Raw genomic sequence first — 12,746 nt, forward strand, 5'->3', positions numbered from 1 at the left:
CTCAACCCATTATTTCCTATAGACAATCTCTTGTTATGTTTCTGTGTCCATATGGATTCCTCGGATAATGCAGGTTTCTTGACCCTAGAAGCGGGAGTTTGTTTCAACGCCTCATTTGTAAACAAGGGAAGGTGGCTTGACTGTTCATGGGGAGGTGCCACATCGTAAGCAGTCACATTTGGTGTCGAATACTGCTCTTACATCTGTACTGGGCGGGGCGGGGCGGTGCAGAGGCTCAAAACTATTCTAGAGCTGCCTGAGAGTGATAGACCATTAAACCAACAGCCAGACTGTGTGTCGTTCGTTACCTACCGTGTTCTAAAGAAGTTCCTTATGACGTTTCTGTTCTTCCTTCCTTTCTGTCTGTCTCTCTCCCTTCGTCTCTCTCTTCCTTTCTTCTCTTTGCAGGGTTTGTCGGAACCTTTTTCTTCTTGATCTCAGTTTTATTTTATTTTGCTGATCATGTTTGCTTAGTCAGATTTTTCTGGGTTTGTGGTTGTATTGCCGTCTGTAACTCTCACTGAATTAGTTACTGTGAAATGCTCTGTTCAGTCACGGGCTGTGCTTGTTTAATACGAGCATGTGTCAAGATACCAGCGACAGGTCTCTCCGTGTTTGGATTTTCTCCCCTCCTTACAAGGAGCTAGAAGATTTTTCCCTGATCATTTTGCCCTGAGAGGGGTTATTCCTTGTGGTGTATTGGTACCTGTCATTGCCAAAGTGAACAACCTTCAGCCCAGATGGTGAATGTTAGGCCACTTGATCTCTGAGCCCCTCACAGTACACCTGATCCTGTTGCCAGTCTTAGCACAGCGTCCTTGGTTTTCTGCAGGGATCCTGATCGATGGGGGGAGTTGGGGAAAGGGAGTTTTGTACCCTGTGGATCCTCGTCGCCAGTTTGTTGTGAGTGGTGGGCGAGTTGGTACTATTGATAGAGTTGATTAGCAGACACGTCTTAGGTGGGAACTTTTAGTTCATTTACACTCAGCAGCAAGTAAAATGCGCTTTCACTTCAAACTCTATTTCTACACAACTAACTACTGAGGTAGGGATCGCTTTCTCTGGGACACCCTGGTCCACTCCTCCATCACCCCCTACTCCTCAACACCCTCCTATGGCACCACCCCATGCCCACGCAAAAGTTGCAACACCTGCCCCTTCACTTCCTCTCTCCTCACCGTCCAAGGGCCCAAACACTCCTTTCAAGTGAAGCAGCATTTCACTTGCATTTCCCCCAACTTAGTCTACTGCATTCGTTGCTCCCAATGTGATCTCCTCTACATTGGAGAGACCAAACGTAAACTGGGCAACCGCTTTGCAGAACACCTGCGGTCTGTCCGCAAGAATGACCCAAACCTCCCTGTCGTTTGCCATTTTAACACTCCACCCTGCTCTCTTGCCCACATGTCTGTCCTTGGCTTGCTGCATTGTTCCAGTGAAGCCCAACGCAAACTGGAGGAACAACATCTCATCTTCCAACTGGGCACTTTACAGCCTTCCGGACTGAATATTGAATTCAACAACTTTAGGTCTTGAGCTCCCTCCTCCATCCCCACCCCCTTTCTGTTTCCCCTTTCCTTTTGTTTTTTTCCAATAAATTATATAGATTTTTCTTTTCCCACCTATTTCCATTATTTTTAAATATTTTTAAATCTTTTATGCTCTCCCCACCCCCACTAGAGCTATACCTTGAGTGCCCTACCATCCATTCTTAATTAGCACATTCATTTAGATAATATCACCAATTTAACACCTATGTGTTCTTTTGTTCTGTTGTTTGTGACATCTTTTGATGATTTGCTTCTATCACTGCTTGTTTGTCCCTACAACCACACCAACCCCTCCACTTCTCTCTCTCTCTCTCTCTCTCCACCCCCCCCCCCCCCCCCCCCCCCCCCCCCCGCCCCCCGCCCCCCCAACACATCTTAAACCAGCTTATATTTCAACTCTTTCTTGGACTCGAACTCAAGTTCTGTCGAAGGGTCTTGAGGACTCGAAACATCAACTCTTTTCTTCTCCGCCGATGCTGCCAGACCTGCAGAGTTTTTCCAGGTAATTCTGTTTTTGTTTTTATCTACTGAGGTAGCCCACGCTACACTCCTCTTGGGACTAAGCTCATGTGATCTTCCTTAATAACTTTCTTCTTAAAGGTATACTACACATTAGATAAAACATCATTACCACAAGGAGGGAGCATTCCTGACTGACTGCTATTTGTACCTAATATGGTATGTAGCATCCCTAGCTGGCTGAGCTTTGTAAAGCTGATATAGCACAATGATGGCATATGGAGACCTGCCCACTGTGAATGGGTCAGTGACTCTCTATTGGGTTATCAGTGCAAGTGAATATTGCAGCACAGTGTGCTTTATAACCCAGAAATCGCAAGGCTGGCCATAGCTCTTCCATAGAGGAGCATAGACTCCCTGTAAGAGTATCAAATCGCCCTCCAGTTTTGGAGCTGTATTTTGTTATAGCAATTGACACAAGTGCAAAAAGAAGAGGAACAAATATCCTGTGCTTAGAAAAATCATGGCCCAAAAATTACATTCAAAATAAAAGTGAGGTTAATAGCCTTGCTGTTGTCTGTTGTGAAAACACCTTAGCAACTTCAGGCAAGGGGCAGATGCTCTGTTAAGTGTGAATTGGAGACATTGTTGACAGCGATGCACCACACCATTGGCTTTGCAAAGGCAACATCTCTGACTTTCCCCCTTCTAATGCATTGAGAGGCATGAGCTTAACTTGCTCTGTGGATAGCAAATAAACTCCGCATTGGTAGTTTGTCCACTTCAGTCTAACTAACCCCTTTTAACAGCACAGGTGTTAATTATAGTAAGTGCTGAAAAAACTCAGCAGGTCTGGCAGCATCTGTGGAGAGAGAAGCAAGAGTTAACGTATAAATAAATGTGTATTTAGAAAAACCTACTTTCTTATGCTCCCAGCTTTATGACCGGTAGTTATTGGACAGTGAATAGGAACAAGAATTGTAGCCGACTTTTTTAAAACAAACCTCATTCTTGCAGAACGACTAGGCCCAGTTGTAGCTCCCTGACCAGTTATTGAACCTTCTGGTTATGGCTTAGTATCACACCACTTGGGGCTCTAAACCATCAGGAGTGGTGAATCTGACTGTTATGTACTCTCTGAGTAGCCCTGTCACCAGTTTACCCAATGGCCCATCTGTCCAAGGTACTTATAGCACACAAAAGGCCATAGGTCTATACTGGTGTTTATACTCCACTAGAGCCTCCTCTCACCTTACTGCAAATCACTTATTAACATTCCCTTCTGTTCTTTCCTCCCTCATGAGTTGAGCTTCCCCTTAAATGCATCTGTGCTATTTGCCTCAACCATTCTCACCGCTCTCTGGGTGAATAGGTTACTCCGGAATTTCTTAATGAATTTATGGTCAAGTGATTTCCAAGGTCTTGCAGACAGCACACAACCAGTCAGCAGCTCTTTGGAAGTTTGGGCAGATTCTGGAATGGGGTTTCACAGTTTGCTGCCCATTAACGTTGAAACTTCCAGGGAGGTGAAGGTTATGCAGTCTGGGCTTCCTGTGGGGTAAATATTGAAACTTGGCCAAATGGTGAGAGAAGGAAGGTGCTGCCTGCCTCACACGAGTACCATTGGTTCTGCCTCTATTTACAACTGGTTCTGAGCAGTGATGAGAGTTGCTGGGCGCAGTTTATTGGTGTGTGTTGCATTCATGACAGGTTGGCGTACAGTGCTATTGTATATTTAGAAAAATCTATTTTCTTGTGTTCCCAGCTTCTGAAGGTGAATCCAGTAGTACCCAGGATGGGAAGGGACAATACAGCATTATTTCAGCCCGTTCTGTTTGTTTGGCGGTGCAGATTGGGGCAAGTGGTCTTTGCTGTCCACGTCTGGTCCAGGCATATCAATTGTGTGGCATGGGGCGTGTCAGGTACTAGCAAGGCTGTAGGTTCATGAAGCAGCCACGTTGGTGGGCTTAGCAAGAGGATCCTGGGAGAGACTTTCACTGGTCAAGCACCGCATCATTGGCAATATGATCATTTGCCTACTGAGACCAGTGTGACTTCTCTCCCCGGCCCCTCAGCAGTGTGAACCTCTGCAAGCCAGAACCCTGGCAGACGTTCCCTCCAACAACAGCTTGCATTTATATAGTGTCTGTTTCATCCCGAGATGCAGGGGCATAAACAGACCAAAGGACGAGATTAGGACAGGTGACTGAAGCTTGGTCAAAGAGGGAGGTTTAAAGGAGGAGAGAGGGGTGGAGAGGCACAGTGGTTTAGGGAGGGAATTCCAGAGCTTAGGGCTAGGCAGCTGAAGGTATGGCTGCCAACGGTGAAGCAATTTAAAATAGGGACTGCACGGAAGGCCAGAATTGGAGGGACATAGAAATAAGGAGCATCAAGGCTATGGAAGGACATGAAAATGACAAACATTTGGATATTCCCATTCTCCCTCCCTTGTTGAACATATTTCCTCTTTAGTGGGGGTATGCTAGATGGGCTCTGGCAGCTTCTCCAGTTCTGTGCTTCATTCTTATACATGAGTGATGGCCAGCTATTCGACCACTGGAGCCAGTTATGAACTTATCCACCCATTTCCCAGCTCCAGCTGCCGCATGATTACCCAAGAGCAGGACCAGTGTTTATATAGTTCTGTCTGATGTGATGGTGCTGAGACCTATTCTAAACTTCCCTCCCCCTGGCCTCTGCACCTGCAGCTTCAAATCCAGGCTGTCACCCTGGTACAATACCAAGGGAGTGCTACGTAGCTGGAGGTGCTGTCTTTCAGATGCGACGTTAAACTGAGGCTCATCTGCCCTTTCAGGTGGACATTGAAGGTGCCACAACACTAACTGAGAAAGAGCAGAGACATCTCTCCAGTGCCCTGGACAATATTTATTCCTTAACTAATACCTAAAATCAGATTATCTGGCCATTAATTGCATTCTCTTTGTGGGAGCTTGCTATGCGTAAATTGGCTGCCATATTTTCTACACTGCAACAATGACTACACTTTCCAGGTACTTCATTGACTGTGAAGTGCTTTGTGATGTCCAAAGATAATGAAAAGGGATCCTCGGAGATATCCACACTCCTCTAATTCTACCTCTTGAGCATCCCCAATTCTAATTGCTCCGCCACTGGTGGTCATACCTTCCAATGCCAAGCCCTAACCTCTGGAATTCCCTCCCTACACCCATCTGCCCATCTACCTCACTTTCCTTCTTTAAGACACTCCATAGATACCTACCTTTTGACCAAGCTTTTGATCATCTGACCTAATATCTCCCTTTGTGACTGTGTTATATACGTTAATACTTCTATGAAGCATTGTGGGATGTTTTGTTAAATTGAAGGTGCTATATATGAGGCTATATAAACACTGAGCTGGCTAACATTGGCTGAAATATATTGGAAACATTATTTCTGTTAATTTCTTTCTAAATTTTGTAGATTTGGGGAGATGGTGGCACAGTGGTAATGTCACTGGACTAGTAATCCAGAGGCCCAGACTAACGCCTGGGGACCCGGGTTCAAATCTCATTGTAGCAGCTGGTGGAGTTTGAATTCAATTAATAAAAATCTGGAATATAAAGCTAGTCCAATGAAACGGTCATTGATAATTGGAAAAATCCATCTGGTTCACTAATGCCCTTCAGGGCCAGGGAGAGAAATAATGGGCCATGGTTCTTCTCCTCTTTCCAGATCCTTTATTCCCCATAGCCCCCCACTTAACCCAGCCCCCCACTTAACCACCTCCCTCCTCAGTCATGTGTGATATTTTTTTCCTCCTTTCAAGATTCACCAATCACAGGTCCCAGTAAAATGATAACACGCATTGTTGGCATTTGGTTACAAATATTGTCTGATATATATGCAGCACGGGTCATTAATATTAAGAGCAGCAATGACATAATGCAGTGTTACTTTATGTGCACCCTATAGATGATCCCACCGGGATTATTAAACAAACCAGAGAGTACAAATTGTACTGCCTCGTGCAATATTGTTAATTTAACAGGAAAATATCCATTAGTTATTTATAACACTGTGCCGACGATAACACTGATTTCAGTGGCTGCCTCAGCCCTCATTAACATGACCTGCACTTTGCACCATATGGACACGGTGACAGTAAATTCACATTTGAGGAAAGATTCAATCCAGATAAACTGCATAAGGTCTTAAACAAAAACAGAATTACCTGGAAAAACTCAGCAGGTCTGGCAGCATCGGCGGAGAAGAAAAGAGTTGACATTTCGAGTCCTCATGACCCTTCGACAGAACTTGAGTTCGAGTCCCTAAGGTCTTTTCCATTCTGTAGAAGCAAAAGACAACTTTCTTCTGCTTTCATTATACCTCGAAGGATAATTAATTAACTGATGCTAGAAAAGTGACTACAAAGAAATTACTACATTTACAAAACAATTCAATTCTGTAGCTAATACATCTTTACCATTCTGACTTCTGTGGCACCAACCTACAAGATACCGTAAATGGTATCTGCTCCTTTTACACAAATGATACTATCCCCAGGATTCATCAATCGGGTATCTACCAGCAGCTTAAGAAAAATGTAGATTGAGTTGTTGGTCTGAATTTTTCAGAGAAGAATGATACAAGATACATAAATTCAGTACGGCTGTAATGCAACAACTGGATTGTTCCCCTTCCCCCAGAAACTGCTATGCAAATTGTGTTGTACACTGAATTTACAACCTAAAATGGAAAAATGTAATTAATAAATAAGAAACTCCAACAACAAAAAAAAGTGACACTCCCATCCCACCCTTCCAACATCCCCAAACTCCACCCCCCCCCCCCCCCCAACAGCCCCAAACGTCCCTGGCCCACCAACAGCCCCCAACCTCCAATGATCATCTCCCTGCACCACAACCCTTCCCTCCCCCTCCCTTCTGCCACCCCAGCATCCAACCGGTTCTAAAATAGAACGTTAGCTTAGCATTATTCAAGCAAGAACACTCTCATTTGCTGCACTGCTGTTGACCTTTGGGCAGCTGCATGGCTTTCTGGTGAGTTTTTTTTTAAATGGGAATCACGAAGTTGCCCAAACATTGAAAGCAGAAGCATAGCAACTCAGTTAAACTGACCTGAAAGACAGGCTTTAAAAATATCACAACACTCTGATTCCGTTTTTTTTCTTTTAAAGTCGTTCTTCCAGGTCTGCAGCTCTACCTCTGGCAGCTCAGCTTGGGACACAACAAGAAACTCCACTTAGGGCACCTCAGGCCCCCCTAGCCCCCGGACCTTGGTGTTTGGCAGCGTCTGCAGCCCCCTCTTCTGAGCCCTGATGCACTTTAGGCCACCCTTACCAAGCTTGGCCAACATGTGTCTCCAAACCCACAACAATGTGGTTGACTCTTAACTGCCCTCTGAAATGGCCTAGCAAGGGCAATTAGGAAATGGGCAACTAATACTGGCCTTGCCAGCAATGCCCACATCCCATTAAATAAATTTTTAAAAGACTTAAGTTAAAGGCGATTGTGTGGTTCACTTGCTATTAGTCAGATCATCATTGAACACAGATTCATTGTTAAGGACAGTAGTAATTTACAGGGAGGTTTTAAATATCACTCTTCCATGAGATCGCTGGCAAGGCCAGAATTTGTTGTCCATCCCTAACTGTCCTTGAACCAAATGGCTTGCTAGGTAATTTCAGAGGTCAGTTAAGAGTCAACCACATTGCTGTGAATCCGGAGTCACATGTAGGCTGCAGTCCCTAAAGGGTATTTGTGAACCAGATGGGTTTTCGCAAAAATCAATGATAGTTGGCATGGCCACCATTATTGAGACTAGCTTTATATTCCAGATTTATTTATTGAATTTAAATTCCACCAGCTGCTGTGGTGGGATTTGTATCCCGGTCCCCAGAGCATTAACCTGGGCCTCTGGGTTTCTAGTCCAGAGACATTACCACTGCCCCACCATCGCTCCATATACCGGATTGGGGCGAATGTCCTCCAATTCAACAGATTGGGTCTATAAATTTACGTGAGACTGTGGGACTTTATCCATTGAGGGTACACAGACAGGCTCTATGTTTGGCTATGCATGTGAGGGCTTTGCATATGGGGGATATAGGAAGGTGTGCTCAAGGTAAATGAGACAGGAGATCTCTATATATGAATATATGGTTTAAGGGAGGGATATGCACAACCTCTATCTGAAGGTGGGTTTATTAAAGCCATACAGGAGACTTTTGACGGATGGATTTATGAGAGGGGTACATGAGGCCACTGTATATGATGTGATAATGCGATTGCTGTGTTTGTTGGAAGGGTGGTGTGTGTATTACAGCTTTTTGTTTCCGTTTGCTTTAGAGATTTTTAGATATTGATTTATGGTTTGGTTTTGGCCATAAAGTTTAACAATAGTTAAAGTAACATAAACCTCCATCATAATAATTTTTCAATATATCCATTTTGTTCACTAACTTGTGGAATAAATCTGTTGTCCTTACCCCAGTCTGGCCCTTGTGTGACTCCAATCCCACACCAATGTTGTTGACTTTTAACTGGCCTTTGAAGTTGCCTAACCTCAGTTATACCAAAATACCAGACTTCAGCTTTTGAAGGCCCATTATTTCAAACACCAACAAGGCATTGCATTTGCAGGAAGAATTGGCTTTGCCAATGATGCTGACTTTGCGAGAATGAGTTGAAAGAAAATGTAATGCATTCCAAAGCTAGGGACTGAGTCTCTGAAGGGATGCTGCTGGGATTTTACAGCATGAGGGTGTAAGTGAGTCAGAGCTATGATGATACAATTAGTATGTTCATAATGCTGCTCAGCATTTTGTTCATTGCACCATTGTTTAGGAGTGTCTCAGAGCCTCCAATGAATTGGCTTATGGCTGCTTCATGAAGCTCTGCAATCATCAGCCTCTCCCTGTTTCTCTACATTTGTCTGATGGAATCTGATATCTTCATTTTGATTTCCATTACTATTTAATTGTTTTCTTTTATTCCAAGCAGATTATTTATGCTGCCCCTTGTTTGTTTTCCCAAAACTCTGTTGTTCATGTTCTAACTTGCCTCAGGTCCCATTCACCCATACTAACTCATCTACATTGGCTCATAATCCACCAATTTCTTAATTTAAAAGTTCTGATCCTTGTTTTCAAACCTCTCCATGTTCTTGCCCCTCCCTTTCTGTGTAACTTCCAGCCCTACTAACCTTCAGATCTCTGCATTCCTCTTATACAATTAACTGTACTCCCCTCGCCCCACTGTTGGGGGTGGTGCCTTCAACTGTCTGGGCCCTAAGCTCTGAAAAGCCCTCGCTGAGATAGTCACTTCTCCATCTCTCCCTCCTCCTTTTAAGCCATTTCCTAAAACTCACCTCTTTGACCAAGTTAAACATCTCCTTTTTGGCACAGTGTCTGTATTTTTCCAATTATGCTCCATTGAAACACCGTGGGACATTTTCCTACTTTGCATTTGTGTACAAGTACGATGTGTCATCTTGGTTTGGTTCTTAGGCCCTTGTAGTTTGATTCATAAGACTATTTGATCATTTATTTAATTAATCTTTATGGGAGCTTGCTTTGCACAAATTGGCTGCCATCGTTCCTACATTCCAATTGTGACTACACTTCATTGGGCTTAAAGTGCTTTGGGACATCTTGAGCTAGTTAAAGAATCTAATTAATGGAAATTTCTTCTTTTCCAAATTTTATCCATAAATTAATACCAACCAACAAAATTGGATCTAGTCATGTGTAAAGTGACTGGCTATTGAACAACAGTTACTGCATTCGAGTAATTCCTTGTACGTGAGCTGCTTTGTGATATTCCTTGGACATTTTTTTTTAATTCCTTGTCACTGGCATGGCCAGCATTTATTGTCCATCCAAACTGCCCTTGAGAAGGTGGTGGTGAGCTGCCTTCTTGAACTGCTGCAGCCCCTGTGGTGTAGGTCCAACCACAGTGCTGTTAGGGAGGGAGTTCCAGGATTTTGACTCAGCGACAGTGAAGGGACGGTGATATGTTTCGAAGTCAGGATGGTGAGAGACTTGGAGGGAAACTTCCAGGTGGTGGTGATCCCATGCGCCTGCTGCCCTTGTCCTTCTAGGTGGTCGAGGTCATGGGTTTGGAAGGTGCTGTTGAAGGAGCCTTGGTGAATTCCTGCAGTGCATCTTGTAGCTGGTACATGGCTGCTACTGTGCATCGGTAGCGGAGGGAATGAGTGTTGAAGGTGGTGGATGAAGTGCCAATCAAACGGACTGTGTTGCCCTGGATGGTGTCAAGTTTCTTGAGTGTTGTGGGAGCTGCACTTATCCAGACAAGTGAAGAGTGTTCCATCACGCTCCTTGTGCTTTGTAGATGGTGGACATGCTTTGGGGAGTCAGGAGGTGAGTTACTCGCTGCAGGATTTCCAGCCTCTGACGTCTTTTAGCCCACAGTATTTATAAGATATGGCACTGTCTCTCAAGCCTCTTTGTTCTTTCAGGTGCCCTTCCAAATGTTCATGCTCTGATCAGCTTTGTGTGGTGGGACGTGAGGGCAAAACACACCTACCCCACCACCCCACCCTACCCCATCCCTGACTGGGTGTTGCTCTCTCTCTCCCTGTTTATTTTACTTGTTGCCACTACTGCTGGTGGAAGCTGTGAATGCTCATCGCCATGAGGAGTTCAGAGGCCTGATTTGCAGCCTGTAAGACTTCAATGTCATCAGAAAAATAAAAGTTTGCTCCTTTAAATCTACATATACTACCTGAGGGTAGTTGTGTTTTCCCAGCTGGAATCTGAAAGCTGACACGAGAGCTCTCATGTCCACACCCTGGTCCACTCCTCTATCACCCCCTACTCCTCAACCCCCACCTATGGCACCACCCCATGGCCATGCAAAAGATGTAACACCTGCCCCTTCACTTCCTCTCTCCTCACCGTCCAAGGGCCCAAACACTCCTTTCAAGTGAAGCAGCATTTCACTTGCATTTCCCCCAACTTAGTCTACTGCATTCGTTGCTCCCAATGTGGTCTCCTCTACATTGGAGAGACCAAACGTAAACAGGGCGACCGCTTTGCAGAACACCTGCGGTCTGTCCGCAAGAATGACCCAAACCTCCCTGTCGCTTGCCATTTTAACACTCCACCCTGCTCTCTTGCCCACATGTCTGTCCTTGGCTTGCTGCATTGTTCCAGTGAAGCCCAACGCAAACTGGAGGAACAACACCTCATCTTCCGACTAGGCACTTTACAGCCTTCCGGACTGAATATTGAATTCAACATCTTTAGGTCTTGAGCTCATTCCTCCATCCCCACCCCGTTTCTGTTTCTTCCTCCTTCCTTTTATTCTTTCAATAAATTATATAGATTTTTCTTTTCCCACCTATTTCCATTATTTTTAAATATTTTTAAATCTTTTATGCTCCCCCCACCCCCACTAGAGCTATACCTTGAGTGCCCTACCATCCATTCTTAATTAGCACATTCGCTTAGATAATGTCACCAACTTCAACACCTCTGTTAAAAACAAAAAAACTGCGGATGCTGGAAATCCAAAACAAACACAGAATTACCTGGAAAAACTCAGCAGGTCTGGCAGCATCGGCCTAGAAGAAAAGAATTGATGTTTAGAGTCCTCATGACCCTTCAACAGAACTAGGTGAATCACCTAGATTCACCTAGTTCTGTTGAAGGGTCATGAGGACTCGAAACGTCAACTCTTTTCTTCTCCGCCGATGCTGCCAGACCTGCTGAGTTTTTCCAGGTAATTCTGTTTTTGTTTTGGATTTCCAGCATCCGCAGTTTTTTGTTTTTATCCACAAGCTATGGGTTGGGTGGCGGGGATGGGGTGGCATAGGGGGGCAGGGTGGGGTGGGTGGGGGTCAGGCATGCAGCATTTTCTGCCCATTTCACTGACCACAGAGAGTCATGAATGTCGCAAATTGTGTTCCAGATTCTGGGTTGTAACCTTTGTTCATAGTGAGAAGCCTCAACCCTTTAAAACTCTTGCCCTCACTTCACTGAAACAACTTTAACCATATTAATTTCTGTTGGCTTTCAGTTTAGCATCTCTAGTTTTTAAACTCCGCCTTGTCTCCTTCCTTTTCTAGGTGAACATGAGACCGACCAGGCGATGGAGTTATGAGTGATACCAGGGCTGGGGTTTTGGCAGCTTCTGACCGTCCCCTCAATCCCTCAACTTCCAAAAGGTCAGTATAATTAGGTCAGTAGCCTCCATTTCACTGTTTCAGCTTTGGACAAGTCCTCGGATAGCAAGACGCAGAGCTGTTTGCCCACGAGCTGGCGCTCGCTCTCGCCACCTCCCCCCCGCACTCTCTCTCTCCAGCACTCACTCCCTCCCCCCCTCTGTCTCTCTCTCTCTCCCTCCCTCTCTCTAGCACTCCCTCCCTCTCTCTAGTATTCCCCCCTCTCTCTCTTTCTCTCTCTCTAGCAAACACACTCTCTCCCTCGGCTCCTCCAGCAGTCTGTCTGTCTCTCTCGCTCTTTCTCTCTCCCCCTCCTTTCTCATTCTTTCATCTCTCTCTCACTCTTTCATCTCTCACTCTCGCACCCCTTCCCGCCCCCCTCTGCCCTTCCCCCCCCCACCCGCTGCCCCCTCCTCTCTGTCTGTGTGTGTCTGTCTCTCTCCCTCTCCCTCTCTCTCCAATCCCCTTTTCCCCTGACCTCAGAGGTGTTAGCCAATCAGAGACTTCTAGGAGGTGAGTGAGAGGTAGCAATGTCTCTTTCACCTCCCTCCTGACACACTGTGACTT

At 45.1% G+C, this 12,746-nt stretch overlaps 1 protein-coding gene across 4 annotated transcripts in view; it reads left to right on the forward strand.

The window, feature by feature from the left end:
• Positions 1-12,746, forward strand: part of LOC121281904 (DENN domain-containing protein 2C-like) — a 218,084-nt gene that overhangs the window by 141,439 nt on the left and 63,899 nt on the right. For 2 of the 4 annotated variants that reach the window (XM_041195063.1, XM_041195065.1), the window contains exon 2: positions 12,084-12,182. In XM_041195063.1, coding sequence (XP_041050997.1) covers positions 12,115-12,182 — 68 coding nt within the window. In that variant the 5' untranslated portion in view covers positions 12,084-12,114. Of the gene's footprint in view, positions 1-2,209; positions 2,229-12,083; positions 12,197-12,746 lie in introns of those variants that run through there. The other 2 variants (XM_041195064.1, XM_041195066.1) reach the window with 2 other exon arrangements.

The sequence above is a fragment of the Carcharodon carcharias genome, chromosome 9 (genome assembly GCF_017639515.1).
Source record: "Carcharodon carcharias isolate sCarCar2 chromosome 9, sCarCar2.pri, whole genome shotgun sequence".
NCBI lineage: Eukaryota > Metazoa > Chordata > Chondrichthyes > Lamniformes > Lamnidae > Carcharodon > Carcharodon carcharias.